Source organism: Triticum aestivum, chromosome 4D, assembly GCF_018294505.1.
Source record: "Triticum aestivum cultivar Chinese Spring chromosome 4D, IWGSC CS RefSeq v2.1, whole genome shotgun sequence".
In the NCBI taxonomy this organism is placed as follows: Eukaryota; Viridiplantae; Streptophyta; class Magnoliopsida; order Poales; family Poaceae; genus Triticum; species Triticum aestivum.
This window is the reverse complement of record NC_057805.1, coordinates 233317498-233342055: the sequence shown is the minus strand read 5'-3', so window position 1 is coordinate 233342055 and position 24558 is coordinate 233317498. Positions and strand designations below refer to the sequence as shown.

At 43.8% G+C, this 24558-nt stretch overlaps 1 protein-coding gene across 1 annotated transcript in view; it reads right to left on the bottom strand.

Annotated features, from left to right (window-relative positions):
• LOC123097368 (transcription initiation factor TFIID subunit 4b) overlaps positions 1-23857 on the bottom strand; it is a 28810-nt gene extending 4953 nt beyond the window's left edge. The window contains exons 1-13 of the mRNA XM_044519083.1: positions 23554-23857; positions 23315-23447; positions 21036-21481; positions 20816-20911; positions 19900-20640; positions 6499-6617; positions 6329-6416; positions 6080-6215; positions 5943-5998; positions 5817-5873; positions 5590-5736; positions 4911-4982; positions 4563-4821 (exon numbers count right to left, since the gene is read on the bottom strand). Coding sequence (XP_044375018.1) covers positions 4563-4821; positions 4911-4982; positions 5590-5736; positions 5817-5873; positions 5943-5998; positions 6080-6215; positions 6329-6416; positions 6499-6617; positions 19900-20640; positions 20816-20911; positions 21036-21481; positions 23315-23447; positions 23554-23592 — 2389 coding nt within the window. The 5' untranslated portion in view covers positions 23593-23857. The remainder of the gene's footprint in view (positions 1-4562; positions 4822-4910; positions 4983-5589; positions 5737-5816; positions 5874-5942; positions 5999-6079; positions 6216-6328; positions 6417-6498; positions 6618-19899; positions 20641-20815; positions 20912-21035; positions 21482-23314; positions 23448-23553) is intronic.
• Positions 23858-24558: the final 701 nt, after the last annotated feature.

Sequence of the window (24558 nt, the reverse complement as noted above, 5' to 3'; positions counted from 1 at the left end):
CATTTTTGCTCATTCCTTTGTTGCACAAATCCCATCTATCTATCCATGTGTGTGTTCTGTGTTCAACACCTACTATTGATCTATTTGCATCACATTTGAAATTTGTGAATCATTTTCAACATTTTCAATATCTTGCTAACTACTGCATGATTTTGTGCCACTTATCCTCACCAAGCCACTAAGGGCGTGTTCGGAGCTCCTCCCACTCCACGCTCCATAAATTCCTGGAGTAGATCTGAGCCGAACGAAATATCTCCGAGAAGCTAGCTTCAGGAAGCTACAACCGATGCAGTGCAAAAACGCGAAGCAACGTCGGCCCAGCTCCACGGATTGGAGAATCGGAAGTTTGCTCAATTTACAAGGTGTTGCCACCGCCAAAGAAAACGGTTCGCTGCCCCCTCGCTCAAAGAAAAGAATCTAGCAATCTCCAGCGAATCGGTACACCTCTTCCCACATGAATCGATGCACTGGGCCTGAATTAGCTGCCTCTAGCCGGCCCAGTCGGTGCCAAATGGGCCACAACCCTCCCAGCTGGGCTCCAGCGCTACGAGAAGCTGTCGATTCAAGCAGAACGGTTTCTTGATCGCCAGGTGAAGCTAGAAGCCACAAAAAGAAGCTGGATTTGAGAAGTTTTGTGAAGCTGGAGGAGATCCGAACACGCCCTAAGCTTTATTGGGTATGAGTAACAAGATACGGTACCAATTTCACTATCTTCACATTCCACATTGAGCAATATGAGATACATTCTCAACTTTGGGAAGAGGTAACTTTGGTATTGTCTTCTCATTTCCCACTTACACTTGCTCAAGTCTTGTGATGGATAGGCAAGGTACTTCATCTCCGGTCTTTGATGACCAAGAGGACACGAACGACTACGTCACTAAGCTACACCACTTTGGATTTCAACGCGTTATGAATGATGCAAATGACGCCTAGAATGCGTGCATCGAGAACCTCGCCAACATCCGACAATCCAAAGCTTGGAATAGGGACTATCTCAACGCCAAGATGGCTACGCAAATGGATGAACTTCGAACAATGATAGCCATCTGCAAGTCTTCATCATCTTCGACTTCATAAAGGAGAAGACGCTCAAGTAGCCATTCTTCGAAGCTTCCATCCGATGCAAGTACACTACGACACTGTCCTCATCTTCAGAGACGACCGCCAAGAACCTCAAGCGTCAATACCTATCCGAGGCAATGGATTGCGAGACCGCATCCTCGAGCATGAACGACGTCATCGTGAAGAGCAAGATTGCCTTCGAGCGCCAAATTCATCAAGATGGCGAACGACCTCAAGTACAATAAGACCGACGTCGACAACTTGATGAACAAGATGTTGTCTGGCAAGAAGAAGAACGCCGCGTGGAGCAAGCAAATGAAGCGCACCGAGCTCTCCATGAAGCTCAATATAACCTCCAATGAACACCTGGTTGTATTGATACTCACATGTACAAAAAAATGAAATCGAACGGCAGGTGTGTCATATGCTTGTGGCTGGCTTCATTGTGCACAACATGAGCCTGTTCACCGCGCCCGTGCTCCTGGTAAAGAAGGATGGGAGCGTTTTTGCGTCGACTACCATCGCCCTAACACAATCACATCAAGAACAAATTCCCTCTGCCAATCGTCGATAAGCTTCTTGACGAGCTAGTCGGCGCCGCATTCTTCTCCAAGCTTGATTTGCTCGTCGACTACCATAGCGTAAGACCATAGGATGAAGAGAAGACAGTATTCAAGACACACAATGGCCATTTCCACTTTCTAAGTGATGCCATATGGCCTCACCAATGCGCCGACCACTTCTCAATGCCTCATGAACACAATCTGCGCTACTTACGTCTGTAAGTTTGTCATCATCTTCCTCGATGATATTCTTGTTTATAGTGCTAACATCCAAGATCACGAGAAGCACCTTACGCATAGTTCTCGAGCTCCTGAGGCGTCATCAACTTTTTGCCATGTCATTTCCAAGGACGACGTGGCGACTGACACGAGCAAGACGAGCGTGATGAAGGCTTGGTAGGTGCCCAAGATCTCCATTAGACTACACAGGTTCCTCAGCCTCACCAGCTACTACAGGAAATTTGTGCCGCACTACGGCATCATCGCTAAGCCGTTGACGCGGCTGCTCACCAAGTGCTTCGCTTGGAACGACAATGCGCGGGCGACTTTCAACCTCTTGAAGATGGCGATGATCACCGGACAATGCTATGAGTGCAACTCACACGGTGTTGGCCAAATCGTGTTGTTTATTTGTAGCTTAGGTTTTCAGCCTTCCTGGTGTGACATCCCGGCTTAATAGGAATAACAAACTACTCATATCAATAAGGCGCACCTTCTTTTCTGGAGGCCATCCGAAAGGAACCTCAAAGTTAAGCGTGCTTGGCTTGGAGTAATTTGAGGATGGGTGACCGACTGGGAAGTTGATCCCAGGTCGCACGAGTGAGGACAAAGTGCGCAGGAAAGACTATTGTTGATTTGTGGGGTCAGTCTAGATCCCAGACGCAACAGCCAAGAACTGGTGGGTGAACCGATGGGTTTGGCCAGGGCATTACAATTGGTATCAGAGCCGACCCTCACGGTTAAATGGGCGTGTGCAGGTTAGTGATGCGGATATGGGGCACATGTGGATGTTGGCACTGGCGCGCACAGACGTGCCAAAAGGGAACGGGTCTGCGCCCACGCGCATACGTTTTCTTGCTGGGTAATTTCTCAGGAAGTTTTTGTGTTGTTGATTCCTACAGATTGGATCGATAAATATAAAAAAAAACTTGTCAAGCTTTGCAAGGTCCCCTTCTCAGAACAGCAGCAAGTCAGCACCAGGTCAAATTCTCCAATTACGGTAATATACCATAAACAATCATCCTTTAGGCGCGTTCGGAGGAGGAAACCTCCAAGGCAGGGGTCCTGGTCTCATTCATGAATAGAAATGACTTTGACCTTAACGAACAGCCGCCCGAGCATGAGCAGCTCGAGCAGGAACAGCCGCGCGTAGAGCAACAGCCTCGTCCGGGCCTAAATGCTGGAGTTTCAGAATTCACTCTACTTCTTACTGACTTTCGCCGAATATATCCTGCATGTCTATGGAGTTTTGCAAAACCCAAACACCTCAGAGATAGATATAGAGGTAGGAATTTGTCGAACGAACCACACTCCTTCGTAGACGTCAGGAGTCCATTGATGAAAAGGGGCTGGGGAAAGCTTAAACCCAAGTCCTGCTGGGCCGACGAGGACATCGGTTCCTTTGAGGGGGGTGTATGTGATATCCCAGCTTAATAGGAATCATAGACTACTCATATCAATAAGGTGCACCTTATTTTTCAAGAGCCCATCCAAAAGGAATCTCAAAGTTAAGCATGCTTGGCTTCGAGAAATTTGAGGATGGGTAACCGACCGGGAAGTTTCATACCGAATGCTCACGAGTGAGGACAAAGTGCGCAAGAAAGACTAGTGTTGGTCTTTAGGGCCGGACTAAATTCTAGGCGCAACGGACGGGAAATGGTGGGTGAACCGGTGGGTTTGGTTGGGGTGTTGCTCCTATGTAGTTCTTTCCTCTTCTCTTATTTATTTAGTGTCTTCTCTTGTTTGTCTTTGCTTGGTCTGTTGGCTGGTTCTGATCTTACATTGGCATTTCTTCTGATATGAAATGATGCATGTTTCGCGAGTGTTCGAGAAAAATAATGTGGTATGATGCCAGCCAAACCTTCTCTTCCTCCAGGGTGCGTTGAAGAAAAAAGAATTGTTCGCAACAACCTATCCACATTATAGGCACCCTCATAACCGTGGCACTATCATGGGAAATAACCACTGATGACAGTGACCTGTTTGACTAGACCGTCCAGTTGGTCAGTAACCACATTTATGTGAATTTTGACTAGACCGTCCAGTTGGTCAGTAACCACATTTATGTGAATGGTCAGAGTCTACATCTGCTCCCCGAGCTGTGCCATGGTCATATTGTTCGTGCCATCAGAAGCCATGGCACGTCCTGGTAAGGTAGAGACGTTTCATTGGGGGAGACAAAAAAAGTGGGTGGGGCTGCTGGCAATAGAGGTTAATAGGAGATATAGGGTCAGGACAGGGTAGGGGGTAGGTATACAGAACGAAGGAGAAGGAGATTGTGCAGGAGACAATCAGGAAAGGCAGGAGCATACCAGAGAATAGAGAAAGTGCGGATAAGGTTTATTGATCGACTGCTTCCATTTGGAAAAGAATGACATCCCTCTTTTATAGACAAATCAACTAACCTAATCCTATAAGATCACAACTCTAATAGATAAGATAGACAATTCCTAATTTAACCAATAGATCCTTACTAATCTAGTATACCTGATAACAGTTAGGTACCTGATAGGACTCGGGACTAGTAATACCACTAGCAAGACTTCTCAATTAGAACTGACTCGCTAGCAAACACCAAATTAGCAAATATTTCTATCTTTCAATACATCGAGATACAAAGCTTTCGCGTTTTCTCAAAGAAGAAAAAGGACTTCCTGACTAAGCTAAATGACAAACTCCTACGGCTAATAAACAGCCAAAGGATCACAAGCTTACCAGGACCAAGCATTGAAAAATAGCCTCGCTTTTCAATTTCCTGCTGTTCTCTTGAGCCCTTTCCTGCTTTTGGTGAAAGCTTGTGAGGCGACATAATACCTGGCAGTGAGTCAGAAGAACCATCGCCTCCTTCACCTCTCAGTTTATTTTTTTCAGCTAGCAATTGCCACTTTGAAAGCATGTCATCTCCCCCTGCTGCAACTCGCACAGCAGCATTTGCAGCTGTTGTTCTCATTTTATCATCTTCCTCCTTGTAAGTCTAAAATGCATATAAGATCATACACATCTCAAGTACGTAATATCTATGTACAGAATAATCATACGAGACCTGAAAGTGGAAGAACTAACCTTAGCATGCTTTGATGTTCCACGGCTCTCAGCCTTGTCCTTTTCTGAAGAAACAACTGAATTGTCATCTCCCTGCAGTTACAAATTCGGTCAAACAACACCGTAACAGTCCCCTACAAAACTATCAGAATTATACAATGGATGCCTGATTCTTTCCATGTAACGACTTATTGACTAATTAAACTGAAAGTTTGCAGTGCACACACAAATTGTACTGCCATATTTCTGTATAACTGCTACAGATGCCCCACGTTAACTGATGCAACAAACATTGGATAGATCTGACATCTAATTCACTGATGTTCCTATCTAATAAAAAACTAGTAATAACTGAGATTGAATTGGTGAACCAGTCACACATGCACTCTCAAACCTAACACATGCCTTCTTTCAGATAGTCCATATTAGTTCCAAATTTGATTTTCTATCGAGCTTCTCAAACATTCAACATTACCACCAACATCTAAAGTATGTGCTATAAACAAGATATAACATACATGATATTGCCAATTAATGTGTTAATAAGCATGTAAGACAATTGTTAAAGATCTTAAATAAATTCCATGCATAAAAAACTAAAATCCACTTCATAAAAAATCCTTCATACAAAAGCATACTTCTATGAATGTATATGTAAATATAAAATTAAATGCAAGCAGAAACATCTTGCAGAACTAACATCACTCTGTTTCCTGATTCTGTTGGCATCTGCCGCCAGCTTCCTGTCCCACTGTTCTCTAGCTTCCCGGTTCACCCTCAGTATATGACTCCGAACATCCGAAGATAAAGGATAATAATGATGTCTTGATTTTTCAACATCAACCCTCTTCAAAAATAAAAAAATAAATACACAGATTACATTTTACGTATGAAATGTCAATGAGACCACAGACCAGCAAATTGAACCTGTTTTGAAAGCCTTATTGTATTGCTTATGAATCCTCGTAACCGCTCCTCAACGCACTGGAGAAAGCTTAAGTTAGATTAGGCATAAGCAAAATCTGGGAAGGGCCTTGCTATATAATCTCTCACCATCGATAGACAACGCTCTACGTCACATCCTATGCTCTTCAGATTATATTTTCTCACTGCGAAAACAATAACATTAGAGAATAGAACACGGAGTTCCTCTATCAATTTAACAACACTTGAATGATAAAAGTATTAACTGATCTCTGCTAATTTCTTTGTCAGAGGCCCCTTCTGTAGAATGAGCCTTTCTTCTTCCAGTTGTACAACTTTACGAGCAGCTTCTGAAACTCGACTCTCTTCCTTAGGAGCAGAGAAAAGTTGCTCCTCCTCTTCCTGGCAAAAGTAACAGTTACAGCATTAAAATCCATTTGATAATGGGTGCTGGAAGGTATGCACAAAGCAACACAAAAGAACAAAAGCACATTAAAGAATCTTAGTATGTATACCCTCAGATTAACACCACTAACTGCAGTAACATCATTCAACTGGTCAATGCTTTGATCATGGAAGCCTCCAGATCCCTTCTGCTTTTTGCTGGCACAATATAAAAAGGCCTCAGGAACCAAGAGCAAGTACAATCAAATTGAGTAATAATGGGCATTGAAAAAACAATTACCCAGATGGTGGAGGGGATGAGCCAATTACGTCCAAAGGTTTCTTCTGCCCAGCAGATGGCTTCTTTTGAGGTGTTTTGGAAGCTGCTCCAGAAGGAGGTGCTTGAGTACTAGGTTGAATCTAATCAAGCAGCAATAATCATACCGTTGAGTAGAGTGCACGAATTAGTCAAATTGCTAAGAAATAAACAGAAAACAGACAGCAATGTGTTCATTTTGTGTGCACGCAAATAAAGGAAAATTACACTTCTGCAACCGGATCTCACAGGGTGTTATCTGTTAGGAATATGCAACTTGGTATTCCCATGAGGCCATAGGCCAGTACATATATGCACATATAGGCGTGCTAAAATATGCAGAAAACCCCGTATATAACGGGGATCAGGGTGTTATTTGTTAGGAATATGCAACTTGGTATTCCCATGAGGCCATAGGCCAGTGTATATATATATATATATATATATATATATATATATATATATATATATATATATGCACATACATGAGTTTGGAGAGCTAAAAACGATGCTGTGTTCTAATCTTGACCTTAAAAGAAAAAACTGTTAGCTGTAGATCGGAAGGCACATATACTGTAGAGCAATCACCTGATCCTCCACACATAACCACATGAAAGAAGCATCAACACCAATGTGCTTGGTGAGCTCATGCTTCATACGGTCACACGATACTAATAGCACCTGTACTATCGGACATAAAAGGAGTTGGTGTAGTGACAGAAACACAAAAATCCACAAGCAACCATCGTAGCCAAGTCACCTCTGATGTCAAAAGGGCCATAGCTCGCAACTCAACCTCTGCACACGAACGGGAAACTGCAGTTGGTTTCTTTGTCTTCTAGGCAATGAGAGAACCAAGAAGAACATAGTAAGCACAAAGCGACTGGTGATCCACAGGATCACTAGCCGAAGTAGCATCTGAACAGGCATGAAGCTGTAACGAACTTGAGCGCGGAAGTACAGCGAGAAATGGTCCCATGAAGATATCTAGAACTTAAAGTGGATGACTGTAGTGAACGGAGGTGGGAGCAGAGACGAACCGACGCAGGATATAAGAGATATCAGTGATAGCTAGATAGACAAGCCCAACAAGATGACGATAGCGCGTTGGATCAGACAAAGGCTGACCTCACCATCAGAAGCTCGGAGGTGGACAGTGAGCTTGATCAGAGTCTCAACAGTATGCTCATCGGTAAGAGCAGCACGAGCAGGAAGATCCTGAATGTACTTCTCTTGCGATATAAAGAACCCATCTCAGGTAAAAGAAATCTCAATCCCAAGTAAGTAGCAAAGATGACCAAGATCAGACATAAGAAACTGCTCACTAAGACGAGCCTTCACAAAGAAAATGTACTCAGAATCATCTCTAGTGATGATTATGTTGTCTACACATAGAAGTGTTTGACCGCGTGACAGAAGGTGGGCCAAGAACATGGGATCATGATCACTCTACCAAAAAAACAGCAACAGTGACCACTTAGGAGAGGCACTCAAACCAAGCACGAGAAGCTTGCCACATAGAGCGCGACGTAGACGGTATACCATGCCATCAGGAACAGAATACCCAAGTGGTGTCTGCATGTAGACTGTTAAGAGTTATATTCTACCATGTATATTTACCACCTGTATGAGGTGTTTTCCTGCATATTTTACCACCTATATATATATATATATAGGGAAAATCCATCGGTGGTAGTTACCCCACATGTCTCATATACTACCATGTGGTACTATATATACTATTTTATTATTTTAAATATGTTCATATACTATATCTAAGATATTTCAAAACAAGTTACATGAAAAAATTGCATATGAGCCCATAGTTTTTGTTATATTTGTGAAATACGTACATATTTATACGTAAAAAAGAGCATACTCAAAACATGGTACATACTAACTAAAAGTTAGTATATATACTACCTAATCATTGTTATATACTACATACTACACGTACATACTCTCGATTTTGACAGATACTACATACAACATACAAAATGCAAGTGGTGGTAACTATCACTGCTTGTAGGAAACATTTGTCCTATATATATATATATATATATATGGAAAATGCATCCTACTACCGGGTGTACTTACACCCATTTCTCATATACTACCATGTGGCAGTATATACTCTACTTTATTATTTTTAGTATGTTCATATACTATATCTAAGATACTCCAAAGTGAGTTTTATGAAAAATTTGCAAGTGAGCCCATAGTTTTATTTTATTTGTGAAATACGTGCACATTTGTACGTGAAATGGAGTATGCACATTATATGATACATACTATCAGAAAAGTAGTATATATACACTACCTAAACATTCTTATATACTACATACTACGCGTATATACTCTCCGATATGATAGGTACTACCTAGAACGTACGGAACAAAAATGGGAGTAACTACACCCGGTAGTAGGAAAAATGTGTCCTATATATACATTAACCCTCAGGAAATACAAGTTGCATATTGCTAACATGGTATTAGAGCCTTAGGGTATTTTTTCGCATGCGCAAGTCGTGCTCTCGATACAATCTCTCGCGCTGCCATCATCCTCTCAGTCAATTGCTGATTTCCCTCGATCTCTATTTCCGCTGGATCCCATCGATCTACGGGTTGCAGCTGCCCTGGTCAACACAGCCCTCGTGCGGATCAACTCGGCCGCCAACTTCTGCTCTCCACTTCCGGAAGTAGACCCACCATCGAGCCACCCTGCCTTTGATCTCCTGCCGTCGGCCCTTGGATCCTGCTCCGGCTCGATTCGGCAACCTCCCGTCCAGATTGGGTGTCCGCGTTGCTGCTGGAGCCGTCCTGCCTCCGATCTCGTACTTCCAGCCCAGTTCACCTCCAGATCGAGCCTCCATCTGCTGCCTGACCAAACCCGCCCACAACAACAATGGCCCGCGCCAGCCGCCTGGACCAAGCCACCCGCCCCTTTGTGGCCTCCTGCGTCCGTTCATGACAAGCCGGCCAACGCACGCCTGCCTCCCGTGATGATTCTCACCGACCGCCACTGCTCCCTGGACGCCCGACGGACCTCTCCATCGCTGCCTGATTCGATCAGGATCGAGCGCTTCACCTGCTCTGCGCTGCTGCTTCTGTTTTGGGTCTGTCTGATCCAGCTCATGGTTAAAAAAAAAGGCAGCCTGATGCATGTAGCTCCCGCTTGCGCGGGGTTCGGAGAAGGGTCCGACCACTTTGGGACTATAGTACGCAGCCTTTCCCTACATTTCTGCAAGAGGCTGTTTCCAGGACTCGAACCTGTGACCTCATGGTCACAACGCAACAACTTCACCGCAGCACCGAGGCTCCCCTTGGGTAAAAAGAGAGAAAAAGAAAAGAAAAAAAAAGGTATGATGTCTACATCGTCGGTCTATGTTGCGGTTCCTCGTTATCCGATGACCTTTGATGGTACCAACTACATCGAGTTCGTTGGCTTCATGCGCATTCATATGCGTGGCATTCGTCTCTCAGGCGTTCTTTCTAGCAAGGTCCCCTGTCCGCCCATCCGGTTCCTCTTGTGGCTCCTACTCCGCCGACACCACCAGTTCTTGATGCAGATGCTAATCAGGGGCGAAGGATGAAGCTAAGCTTGCCGATGAGGTAGCCGTTCGTGCTTATGATGAGCAGGTTTTGACTTATGAGGATGCTCTTCACGCTTATCATGAGGCTTTGTCTGCTTACACTCAGTGGCTTGATGATGATGCTCGTGCCGCAGCTGTTTTCACTGCTAGTGTTCTGCCTCGGTTTGTCTCTGAGTTCCTGGGCCTCCCGACCGTATTTGAGATGAGGACCCGTCTTCGTCAGCGCTATCAGCCCTCTGGTGATGCCTTTATACCTGTCTGTGGTCCGCCAGGAGCATGCTTTTCAGCAGGGTGACTCCACTTTAGATGATTTCTAGGCACAGTTCTGCTATCTAGTGTCAGCTTGATTCTCTCCGCACTGCTGGCTGTTGTACTTGCCAGTGTTTCCAGGCTGTGCCTATTGAGTTCTTGTCTCAACTCCGTAAGGAGTTTGAGCCCCGACGTGCTTAGTTGTTTGCTCATGGCAGTATTTCCCTCATGGAGGCACTCTCTGAGATTCGTGCCGAGACTCGCTTACGTGGTGCTAGTTTACTTGAGGTTCCCTCTGTGCGCGCTGCTCGAGCTCCTGCTATGCCGCTTGCTGCACCGACTCCTTCCCGCTCCAATGCTCTGCCGCTCTTGCCCACTCCTACTAGCGGTCAGGGCCGCTCTTGTCCTCATTGCGGCTACTGCAACCAGGATGGTCATCTCGAGTCTCGGTGCTTCCTTAAGAAGCAGCACATGCATAAGGTGCGGATATCATCTTCAGGGACTTCTACGCCACCGTGTTGACTGGGCAGGATATTCTGAGACTTAAGCGTCTGCTTGCCACTTCAGGTTCTTCTTCGCCAGGTACTGCAGGCTCTGTGATTGGTGCGGTGCTTCCCGCACTGAGCGACCACCCTCTACACAGTCGAGTACATCCCCGTGGGTTCTGGACTCCGGAGCTTCTTTTCATATGTCTTCTCATTCTTCCAATTTGTCCTCTCTTAGATCTCTTGATTTTCCTGTTCATGTACTCACTGCTGATGGTACTCCCCTTTCTGTTGCTAGTTGAGGCAATCTAACCACTCATTATGTTCCTGATGTTTTCCTCGACTTGCCATGAATCTGTTTTCTGCTGGTCAACTTACTGATTTTGGCTGTCACGTCATCCTTGACGTTGACTCTTGTTCTGTTCAGGATCGTCGCACGCACACTTTGGTTGGGGCTGGCCCTCGCGGCCGTGACTCTCAGGGTCTTTGGGAGTTAGACTGGCTTCATGTTCCTTCCGCTGCCACCACTATTGTCAGTCCCTCCGCTTCTGTCGCTTCAGCTGCCGGCTCCTTCCAGCAGTGGCATCATCGACTTAGTCATCTTTGTGGTTCTCGTTTGTCGTCCTTAGTTCGACGAGGTCTTCTGGGGTCTATCTCAGGAGATGTCTCTTTAGAGTGTAAGGGTTGTAGACCTGGCAAACAAATTCAGTTACCTTATCCTACTAGTGAGTCAGTGTCTCAGCATCCTTTTGCTTTAGTCCATTTCGATGTATGGGGTCCGGCTCCCTTCGCTTCGAAAGTTGATGAGGACATCAATACCATTGTTACACCCACAGCCCCTGCTGCTATACATACTGGACCAATTACTAGAGCTCGCGCACGCCAATTAAATTACCAGGTACTTTCGTTTCTTGGTAATGATTCTAATGTTCATGAGAATATGATGCTGCCTAAATTGGATACATTTGTTTTGCTTACAAATGAAGGGCCTAGCTTGAAGAAGGATGAACATTGGAGCAAGAACAAGCATGGAGATAATGGCATGCGCAAGGGGAACAAGAACGGAGTTATAAGTGATGATTTCAGGACGTTGAAGCCACCATAATGCGTGCATGAAGCCTCGGACGAAATATACAAGATGCTACTTCATAACTTTCGTCCAGAGGCTACTCTAGGTGTTGCGTCACCTTATTATTGGGCCAGGCCCGTGTAATTTCGAAATACTTGAGTATAGGCTGTTTTTAGAGTCCGTATGTGTGGGGAAACAAGAGATAGGGTTGGTTTCGGACCCCTTCCCCAAGGGCCACGAAATCCCCTCCCCCCTCTTCCTTCATATATACAGCCCTTAGGGCGTCGTTTAGACTTTGGGTTTTGTTTAGATTAAAGTTCGCCATAGCTGCAACTTCGCGTACTTCGTTTGTGTTCAACGACCAGACAAAGGCGTCACAGAACCCCACCTTGATCAATAAAGCTTTCATCTTATATTCGCAATATCTAGATTGCAATCTCAATTTCTTGCTTGTTCTTCGTTTGCTCGCAGGAAATAGACCCTCGTGGTCAGGTTGATCGTGCTCCGGTGTGGTCAATAACCTCTCGGAGTTGGTTTAGCGATTGCTAAGGCGCGACGTCCTCGCACGTTCGTAGTCGGATCGTCAAAGTCGACTTCCACCAAAGCGATATCCATCATCTCATCGAAAGACGGGACACCTTTGCCTCTATCAAGTGGTATCAGATTTCTAGGTTGCTCGGTGAGATTTTACAGTTTTTCGTAGTTTAGATCGAGTCTGTTCGTCATACCTATAGTCCACGAAAAAGCCAAAAAAAAATTAGGGTTAGTTCATCCTATCCGAACCAATCTGAGCCTTTGCATAATCTTTTCTGTATTTGCTTTGTTGACTTTGCGGTTGCATCGTCGTGTCAAGTTGCTGGTCTTAGCGTCTAGTCCTTTAGAGTTTCGAGTTCTGTTCACAGGTTGTCACGTCGCCGCTGCCATATATCACCACCGCATCATCATCATCGCTGCTACCATATACCACCACCGCACCAACTTCATCGCCGCTGCCATATACCACCACCACATATTCACCGCCAATCCGAGTCCATCTACGCCACCACATATCCGCCGCCATCACGCCAATCCGAGTCCACCTGCAACATATATCCGCCACCAGTCCGAGTTCCACCAGATTCATCTCCGCCACCAGTTCGAGTGCCACCAGATTTATCTCCGCCACCAGTCCTAATCCGAGTCCAGTATTTTGTTACTCTGTTTTGGATTTCCAGATCACGCCATACTCCGAGTCATGACAGAGAAGGACTCCCAAACTTCCGTGTTACCCGCAGTAGAAAAATAGTTCCAGTTTCAAAAAAAAAACTAAGTCTGGAAAATTCTGGCTAGGCAGTTTTTAGGCCATTTGTAGACTTTTTCGAAAAAAAATTGTTGCGGAGCAAAATAGAAGGAAAAAAGTGCAAAAAAAAAGTGAAAAAAGAGAAAAAAAATCAGAGCGTGCTCCTCCCTTGTTTACGTGCAGCGCCGTGATTTTGTTAAGTGTTCTAGGCTCGCGTCTCTAGCACGGTCTAGCCTAGGACCAGCACAGTACCGTCGTTGAGCGTTTATTCAACTTTGCATCTCTGAATTGATTATTGCTGACCCTTTTTGCTACCATATTATAAGCCTTCCCAGCTCTACATACATCTACGTCGTGCGTTTGACTCTCCCTGGTAATCGCTCTATCCAAGCTTTGAGAGTTTTGACTACAACGGTTGCCGATCGCCGCCTGCTGCTGGGTAAGAACTGGTAAGAATTTGAGATTCGCTTGAAGGATTTGTGACACACCACCATCACCACCACTTCCTAGTAGTCTGTAGGATCATATTCTTGTGTGTTTCTATTGCTGCTAACCATGGCAGGATCACAAGCCGATGAGACTGATTGGGAGAACATGACGAACAAGGAGTTGCATGATAAATTTCAGCAAATGATGAGTGGCCAGGTGGGAGATGTGCTAAACAGATTTGAAGAGGCTATGGAGAAGATAGATGCCGTGGAGAAGTCGTTCGAGACAAAGGTGGATAACAAGTTTAATGAATTGCTCAAGCGTCTTCCCCAACCACCACCGGCTGCACCTGTCGCACCTTTACAACAACAACAACAACATCTCCAACGCCGCCTTCCAAATCAAGTGGTACGAGCACAGCGCGTTCCAATTGAGACTGGTCAAAATTCGGGTGCCACTGCACCTACTGTTGATGCTTCTTTGGCTCCTGCTGCTGCGGCGGCTGAGGAGGATGACGATTATGTGGGCGATTATGAGGATGAGGTTGATCAAAATCAGAACTACATGCAGCCACCAGCACCACCACCAGCAGGTCGACCTCAGGTATATATTCGCAACGGTAGGCCAGCACCACCACCTCAGGTACGAGATAATGACCATATTCCTAAACTGAAATTGAATATTCCACCATTTGAGGGTAGATATGTTCCTGATATATATCTTACTTGGGAGTTAGAAACTGAACAACGTTTTACATGTTTACAATATCCCGAGGAGAGACGGGTTGCTGCTGCTGTTTGTGCTTTCACTAGTTTTGCATGTGTATGGTGGTCTGAACATTGTAGATTATATCCTATTCCGGCTACTTGGGCTGCTTTAAAAACTGCTATGCGTACTCGTTGGGTTCCACCATATTATCAACATGAATTGCTTCAAAAATTGCAGCGTTTACGACAAGGGAAAAATTCTGTAGAAGAATATTATCAGGAATTACAAACTGGCATGATTAGATGTGGTATTGTTGAAGAGAACGAAGCTATGCTTGCACGTTTTATGGGTGGATTAAATAGAGAAATTCAGACCATTCTAGAGTATGAGTATACTAATATCACTCGTTTATTCCATCTTGCTTGTAAAGCTGAACGTGAAGTGCAGGATCGACAAGCATTGGCACGAACTAATTTTTCTGCAGGTCGACCTTCATCATGGACACCGCGTGCATCCTCTACTTCCACTGCACCAGCACCTCCATCAGGTGCCACCTCCAGCCGTGATACAAGAAAGCAGGCACAACCACCACTATCTGCCAAGAGCACACCTGCCGGTCCTGCACAGAGCTCTTCTTCGTCCATGGCATCAACAGGGCACACAAGTGATATTATTTGTCGTCGCTGTAAGGGAAGAGAACATGATGCGCGAGAATGCAAATCTCAGCGTGTGATGATTGCTACTGAGGATGGTGGGTATGAGTCCGCTAGTGACTATGATGAGAAGACTTTGGCTCTTATCACACGTGAAGAATACGGTGGAGATGATTCTGATCATGAGACGCAATACATGGCTCCTGAAGACGCTGACAGGTATGAATGTTTAGTTGCTCAACGTGTTTTGAGTGTGCAGGTCACACAAGCTGAACAAAATCAGAGGCATAATTTGTTCCATACAAAGGGAGTTGTGAAGGAACGTTCTGTTGGCGTCATCATAGATGGAGGGAGCTGCAACAACTTGGCTAGCATGGAGATGGTGGAGAAGCTATCTCTCACCACAAGACCACATTCACATCCTTACTACATCCAATGGTTCAACAACAGCGGCAAGGTTAAGGTAACACGTACTGTTCGTGTGCATTTTAGTATCTCTACATATGCTGATTATATTGATTGTGATGTGGTACCTATGCAAGCATGTTCCTTATTACTTGGTCGACCATGGCAATTTGATAAAAATTCTGTACACCATGGTAGAAAGAATCAGTATACTCTTGTTCATAAGGATAAAAATATTACTTTGCTTCCTATGACTCCTGATTCCATTTTGAAAGATGATATTAATAGAGCTAATAAAGCAAAACAGGAGAAGAATAAGAGTGAAAATCAGATTGTGGCCAAAGAATTTGAGCAACAAATGAAACCTAATAATAAACCATCTAGTGTTGCTTCTGAAATTAAATTGAAAAGTGCATGTTTATTTGCCACCAAATCTGATATTGATGAGCTAGATTTTAGCAAATCTGTTTGCTATGCTTTTGTATGCAAAGAGACATTATTTTCATTTGAGGACGTGCCTTCCTCTTTGCCTCCTGCTGTCACTAACATTTTGCAGGAGTTCGCTGACGTCTTTCCACAAGACATGCCACCGGGATTACCTCCCATTCGAGGGATTGAGCATCAGATTAACTTAATACCCGGTGCATCATTACCCAACCGTGCACCATAACGTATCAATCCAGAGGAGACGAAGGAGATTATGCGTCAAGTACAGGAGCTGCTCGACAAAGATTATATACGTGAATCCCTTAGTCCTTGTGCTGTTCCTATCATTTTAGTGCCGAAAAAGGATGGTACTTCGCGTATGTGCGTAGATTGTAGAGGCATTAATAATATTACTATTCGTTATCGTCATCCTATTCCTAGGCTAGATGATATGCTTGATGAATTGAGTGGCTCTACAATATTCTCCAAAGTTGATTTGCGTAGTGGATACCATCAAATTCATATGAAATTGGGAGATGAATGGAAAACAACATTTAAAACTAAGTTTGGATTATATGAGTGGTTAGCCATGCCTTTTGGGTTAACCAATGCGCCTAGTACTTTCATGAGATTAATGAACGAAGTTTTACGTGCTTTCATTGGACGATTTGTGGTAGTTTACTTTGATGACATATTGATTTATAGCAAATCTTTGAAGGAACATTTGGAACATTTACGTGCTGTTTTTATTGCTCTACGTGATGCACGTTTGTTTGGTAACCTTGGGAAGTGCACCTTTTGCACCGACCGACTGTCTTTTCTTGGCTATGTTGTTACTCCACAGGGAATTGAAGTTGATAAAGCCAAGATTGAAGCTATTGAGAGTTGGCCGCAGCCCAAAACGGTCACACAAGTGAGGAGTTTTCTAGGCCTCGCAGGATTCTATAGGCGTTTTGTGAGAGATTTCAGCACCATTGCTGCACCTCTCAGTGAGCTTACAAAGAAGGATGTGCCTTTTGTTTGGGGTACCGCACAGGAATAAGCCTTCACGGTATTGAAAGATAAGTTGACACATGCTCCTTTACTCCATCTTTTCAATTTTAATAAAACTTTTGAACTTGAATGCGATGCTAGTGGAATTGGATTAGGAGGTGTGTTATTACAAGATGGCAAACCTGTTGCATACTTTTCTGAAAAATTGAATGGGCTTAGTCTGAATTATTCTACTTATGATAAAGAATTATATGCTCTTGTTCGGACTTTAGAAACATGGCAACATTATTTATGGCCCAAAAAATTTGTTATACATCTGATCACGAATCTTTGAAACATATTAAAAGTCAAGCTAAACTGGATCGTAGACATGCTAAATGGGTTGAATTCATTGAGACTTTCCCTTATGTCATTAAATACAAGAAGGGTAAAGAAAATGTTATTGCTGATGCATTGTCTCGTCGCTATACTATGCTTTCGCAACTTGACTTCAAAATATTTGGTTTGGAGACCATCAAAGATCAATATGTGCATGATGCTGATTTTAAAGATGTATTGCAGAATTGTAAAGAAGGACGAACATGGAACAAGTTCATCGTTAATGATGGATTTGTGTTCCGTGCTAACAAGCTATGCATTCCCGCTAGCTCCATTCGTCTTTTGTTGTTGCAGGAGGCGCATGGAGGAGGATTAATGGGACACTTTGGCGTGAAAAAGACGGAGGACGTACTTACTACACATTTCTTTTGGCCAAAGATGAGACGGGATGTTGAGCGCTTTGTTGCTCGCTGCACTACATGTCAAAAAGCTAAGTCACGACTCAATCCTCATGGTTTATATATGCCTTTGCCTGTACCTAGTGTTCCTTGGGAGGATATATCTATGGACTTTGTTTTAGGTTTACCTCGAACAAAGAAGGGGAGGGATAGCATATTTGTTGTCGTGGATAGATTCTCGAAAATGGCACACTTTATACCATGTCATAAAAGCGATGATGCTGTTAATGTTGCTGATTTGCTCTTTCGTGAAATTATTCGCTTGCATGGTGTACCAAATACTATTGTTTCAGATCGTGATACTAAATTTCTTAGCCACTTTTGGAGATGTTTATGGGCTAAGTTGGTGACTAAACTGCTTTTCAGTACTACTTGTCACCCCCAAACTGATGGACAAACTGAAATAGTCAATTGAACATTGTCTACTATGCTTAGGGCTGTTTTGAAGAATAATAAGAAAATGTGGGAAGAATGCTTGCCTCATATTGAATTTGCTTCTAATCGTTCATTGCATTCTACTACTAAGATGTGCCCTTTTGAAATTGTGTATGATTTCCTACCTCGTGCACCTATTGATTTGTTGCCTCTTCCATCTTCGGAGAAGGTTAATTTTGATGCTAAACAACGTGCTGAATTGTTTTTAAAAATGCATGAGTTAACTAAGGAAAACATTGAGCGTATGAATGCTAAATATAAACTTGTTGGAGATAAGGGTAGAAAACATGTTGTGTTTGCACCTGGAGATCTTGTTTGGTTACATTTGCGTAAGGATAGATTTCCTGATTTGCGCAAATCAAAGTTAATGCCACGTGCCGATGGTCCTTTTAAGGTGTTAGAGAAAATAAACGATAATGCATATAAACTTGAGCTGCCTGCAGATTTTGGGGTTAGTCCCACTTTTAACATTGCAGATTTAAAGCCTTATTTGGGTGAGGAAGATGAGCTTCCGTCGAGGGCGACTTCATTTAAAGAAGGGGAGGATGATGAGGACATCAATACCATTGTTACACCCACAGCCCCTGCTGCTATACATACTGGACCAATTACTAGAGCTCGCGCACGCCAATTAAATTACCAGATACTTCCGTTTCTTGGTAATGATTCTAATGTTCATGAGAATATGATGCTGCCTAAATTGGATACATTTGTTTTGCTTACAAATGAAGGGCCTAGCTTGAAGAAGGATGAACATTGGAGCAAGAACAAGCATGGAGATGATGGCATGCGCAAGGGGAACAAGAACGGAGTTACAAGTGATGATTTCAGGACGTTGAAGCCACCATAATGCGTGCATGAAGCCTCGGACGAAATATACAAGATGCTACTTCATAACTTTCGTCCAGAGGCTACTCTAGGTGCTACGTCACCTTATTATTGGGCCAGGCCCATGTAATTTCGAAATACTTGAATATAGGCTGTTTTTAGAGTCCGTATGTGTGGGGAAACAAGAGATAGGGTTGGTTTCGGACCCCTTCCCCAAGGGCCACGAAATCCCCCCCCCCCTTCCTCCATATATACAGCCCTTAGGGCGTCGTTTAGACTTTGGGTTTTGTTTAGATTAAAGTTCGCCATAGCTGCAACTTCGCGTACTTCGTTTGTGTTCAACGACCAGACAAAGGCGTCACAGAACCCCACCTTGATCAATAAAGCTTTCATCTTATATTCGCAATATCTAGATTGCAATCTCAGTTTTTGCTTGTTCTTCATTTGCTCGCAGGAAATAGACCCTCGTGGTCAGGTTGATCGTGCTCCGGTGTGGTCAATAAACTCTCGGAGTTGGTTTAGCGATTGCTAAGGCGCGACGTCCTTACACGTTCGTAGTCGGATCGTCAAAGTCGACTTCCACCAAAGCGATATCCATCATCTCATCGAAAGACGGGACACCTTTGCCTCTATCAAAAGTTTTTCTAGCTTCGTTCGTTGTTGGCTGATTTTGATGTTTCATGTGATGCACACACATCTATTCTATGTGATAGCATTATTGCTATACACAGATTGCAAACAACCCACTCAAGCATGAATAACCAGCATATTGGTGTCGAGGCATCATTCCCAAGTTCCCACTGCCAGCAGGCAAGGATCAATCTTCAATATGTCCCATTGGAGCCTCAAGTTGCAAAATTCTTCACAAAGGCTCAAAGTAGGTCAACATAGGAAAAATGGGTATGAGTTGAATGAACCTGTTGTATAACTTATATAGGCTCATATAACTTGGTGTATACCCCAACTCGATGCAATAGATAAAATGATTGGCACTGTAACATTAAAGTGCAACAAGTACACAAAAAACATACATCCGAAGAACAATATACTGGTGCATACCTGCATGTTAAGTTCTGCTGGAGTTCCATAAGATGGATGAGGTTGACTTGAGCTTCTTGTTGTCAAAGATTTATGAATGGCCAACGTACATGATTGATTTTCCAAAACACCACCAACCTTTGAAGATAGAAGGCCTGGGTTGACTTGTTTCGCATTCAAGGCGGCAAAAGAGCTCTGTGCTGATTCAGAGGGTTGGTTAGCAGTTTCTTTGTTCATATGTACTGTTGGAGTGAAAGAATTAGTTTTCTGCTCCTTGTTTGGTTGTTGCTGTGAAGGTTGATTATTTTGCAATGCTGGCCGTGTGGCCACACTGCCAAGAACACTGGCAACACCTCCCTGGACTGATTGTCCTCTTTGACTGGAATCTGTCATCTGCGGTCTAAGTGGTGCAATTGGACCTCCAACTGACTGTGGAAATTGACAAGAATGAATATTATTTGCCCCTAAGGCTGGCAAAAATGTCTGCGGACGCTGCACATGATCCTGGGTTGCTTGCAGTGGGATTGAGTGGATATTAGGTGGACGGCTTTGTAGCATCTGCAACCCTTTCCTATCTGACATGTTACCAGTTTCATTAGGCATTTGTAAGTTGCCTTCTGAAGCTGCATAACCCATGTTACTCTGCATTTGGCCTGATGAGAATTGAGGCGGTCTTGGGCTCTCATTTTGCTGACCTGGGACTTGACTTGACATAGAATAACTGCTTGGGTTTGCCGGGGGATTCCGTTGTGCCTGAGCAGCCTGCAGCCAAACAAGACGAAAATAACTATCAAAGGAAAAAGAATATGTTTATAAGAGTAAGAATAACAATATAGGGACTGCTTAAAGATATATAGATTGACCTAACTTAAGCAAAATGAAGTGGAATCAGGTTATGTTTCAAATGGACCACAATAAAATGGAAAAGCTTTGTTACCTGCATTTGATATTGTGAAGCAGCTTGCTTGAGCAACTTATCACCAACAATAGTCCTAATAACCTTTAAAAAATGTTCCTTGCTGACCTCATTTTTCTATCGGAAAAAAATTAAACTTCAATAAAGTAATAAAAATAATTAGGTAATCTGTTATGCAATGACAATAATTCTTGAACCAGCTGTTTATCTAATTCAACATGACTGAGTAACAAATACCAACCCGTAACTTTGCAAAAATCGACTGAACTTGTATATCCCTGTCTTTGTCAAGGTAGCGTCTCAAAATCGGGATTAGCATATGAAATGTAACAACAGGAGGTTTTCCCACCATAGCTGGACTACTATTGGTTTGGTTTGTGCCTGGTGGTTGTTGACTCTTTATTTGTTTCATAGGCTGCTGCTGACCAACAGTGCTTTGTTGAGCATTGTTTCCTGGCTCTCGCTTAACCTTTAGCTGGAAACATTCAATTTGAGTATTAGAGTGAAGTTGTTTGTTATCAGCACCTATGGGAACTGCTTCAGGTCCGGATGACTGCTCTTTTTTGCAATATAAATGTTTTTTTTCCTGCTGTTGGCTCTCCTGGTTTCCACTGTCATTCTTTACTGAACCTTGCCACTGTCCATGACTGTTGTTTACTACTGGGTTGCTTTTCTGAGGTAATGTACCTGCAATTTTGCGTCAAATTAGTAAGCTTCTTCACTCCAATTCAAATACAATGACAGAGTAAAACTGTAAATACAGCTAAAAAGTTATTGGACACCAATTCAGTAAATTAAAATGAAAGTGCTTCTAGAGCACCACTGTTGATGCTGACTCTTGTTCAAGTTCTTCGTAGCAAACTGGAAAATAAATACTCCAAGAAAAATACCACCATGCATTGTTATTAACTCAGTAACTCCTAACTGATTTTAAACTTCAAAAAATATTTGTTTGAAAACCTCACTGCTAGTAAAAGACCAGTGCATGGGCAGGCATCTACAATACTCCCTCCGGTCCTTTTTACTCCGCGTATTAGATTTGTGTCAAGTCAAACTTTACAAAGTTTGACCAAATTTATATTAAAAAATATCAACATCTACAATACCCAATATATATACTATGAAAATACATTTCATAATGAATCTAACAATGTTGATTTGGCATTGTGAATGTTGATCCAAATAATGCTGAAGTAACGCATTGTGGAGGCCCTAGATGTTGTACACTTGTTTAAATTCTATTACAGCGAAAGGACGACACAAAATACTATTAAAACTATCACCACGTCGCAATTCCTGAATTAAGTTGCAACTCATGTCCGTTCAAGAAACACATGCAGCTCAGTAAACATTATTGGCCAACATATCCCTATCTAGTGCTCCTTTGATTCATAGGATACGAAAAATGGACGATCATTACGCCCTGCCCATTTGAATCCTATGGACTTGCAAAACAAAGGAATTGGCACGAGTGTGTGTTTGATGGAAGCATAGGGACTTCTCCAAGAGCTCAGACTTCATGCAAAACTCCCTACTCAATAGACTGGGGAAAAATACATAGGAATGATTCCTAAGGATTGCATTCTACAAATCAAACAACACATATAGGAAAAAATTCTAATCCTATGAAAATCCTGTAAAAATCCTATGAATCAAAGCAGCCCCTACTGTATTTGAATAATTATCGAGGAACATCGAATGGTACATTGGTATCCTAATGCTCACTGAATACATTTCTCTCAATCCAGACCAACTTAGGAGAACACCATTCTAATTGGACAACATAGTAGTTAATTGACTTGCAATATGCTAGAGTATATTCATGCACTAACATTAGTACATAACCATTTCTCTATAATACTCCCTACGTTCACAAATCTAATATGCTGTGGCTTTTTTGTGAATCGGATGTATGTAGAACCATGTTAGTGTGTTTGTTCACTCATTTCAGTCCCTATGTAGTCCATATTAAAATATCTAAAACCTCTTATATTTGTGAAGGGGGGGAGTAACAAGGTAAGTTGTCAAATTGAATAACAGCTCTTAATTAGTATATGCATGCAGTCAAGGAGACCTCATAACAGACCGCCCATATCTCCAGTAATTCAAAATTTTACTTCGTAAGTTTTGTTTCCTCGATGGCATAGATAAGCTTTAAGTACAAACCCTAGTCTCAGCTCAATGCCGGTTCCTAAAAATAAGGCAGCGCTCCTGCCGGTTCCTCCATAAAAAGAGTCTCAGCTCAACAAAATTCATCTTCTATTGATTCCAAACATTCCCTCATAGAGGAGAGTCGGTCCATTGATGACTGGTTCATTTGTCCGTAAGCCACGTGTTGGGGTACTTCTAAACCTAAAACTGCAAACCGGCAATACCAACTTAGGAGCTGCATTCCGCATTATGTTTATAGATTCCATTATTCATCAAAATTGTAATGCAAGAACTGCGTATTCTGATACCAGGTTCTTGGGAAATCGGGGCGGGCCCAAATTCGATTCTAGAACAGGAAATCGGGCTTACCAGCGGCGTGATCCAGCGGCTGGAAGGAGAAGGCAGAGGCGGCACTGCTGCTGCTGCTGGCGCTGCCCTCCACCTCGCGGTTCAGCGCCGCCGTGAAGGCCTCGACGTCAGCGCCCGAGTGCATGCTCTCATCCTGCGCAACCCCAACAACAAGAAACCGCCATTGAGCCCTTCCTTTCCGCAAATAGCTGGATAGAAATGGCAGGAAGGTGGGAGGAGTTCGGTGTTGGGCCAGGCACCTCTTCGTCGTCCTCGAGGAGCTTCATGATGGGATCCATGGCCAGCGGCTCGGACTGGTGAGCGAAGCCCGCCTCTCTCGTCGCCGCCTCGCCTCGCGGCCGTCCCTTGGTCGGCCTCAATCTATAACTCTACTTGCAACTTATAATGCTCCGTCCACCCACAAAAAAATTTAATACTCCCTCCGTCAGCGATTTTTTCGCAAATTAGTCCCTACCTCTCTCCCGGCAGAATCCACACCCCTTCCTCGCCGCCCTATCCTTCCTCGCTTTGTTCTTCCCAAATGGCGGCGCCCAACGCCGACGACGGCCGCCTTGCTCCCTCCTCCGTCCCATGCCCCACGTCGCCTTCCTCACCCCACCCACCCCCCATCGCCCCCTTCCGCCGCCCCACACCACCGCTGCCTTGCTTCCCCACGTCGCTGCCCCATTCCCCCGCCGACCATCTTTTTTTCGATAGTACGCCAATGGCGTACCTTAGCTTTATAGAAGGTAGAAAATATTTACAAGAGATTACAAAGCGAAGGAAACAACAAGCTTCGTTCCACCCCTCTCACGGTTGGATTTTTGTCCCCGCCTCGTTCTGCCTGCCCATCGTTGACCACCTCCTCCCCTGTCAGCCATCGTCAACCTCCTCTCTTTCCACCGTAGCCTCGCCCCACCCCTCTCACATCATCTTCCGCCCACCGTAGTCGGTAGCCACATTTGTCGAGCTCCTACGCCATCAGGTCGACACCACAGTCCACACCAAGAAAATGGTATTGACAAAAATTGGTCTTCTCCAAGCGTGCGCCGACACTCGACTCCCTTCGTCGACCACGCCTTCATCGTCGGCATCGGCGGCCCTGTTCGCACTGAATAAATAGGTATAGTTGCATCTTGGTTATGAATCTTGTGATGGCTTTTCATCCGGCGAGAATTTGCATCTGGATTAGATAAAGATAAAGAGGCACTGAGTATGAAATCTGAATTTGGAGGAAGGAGATGTCTGCATTTGACGAATACAGA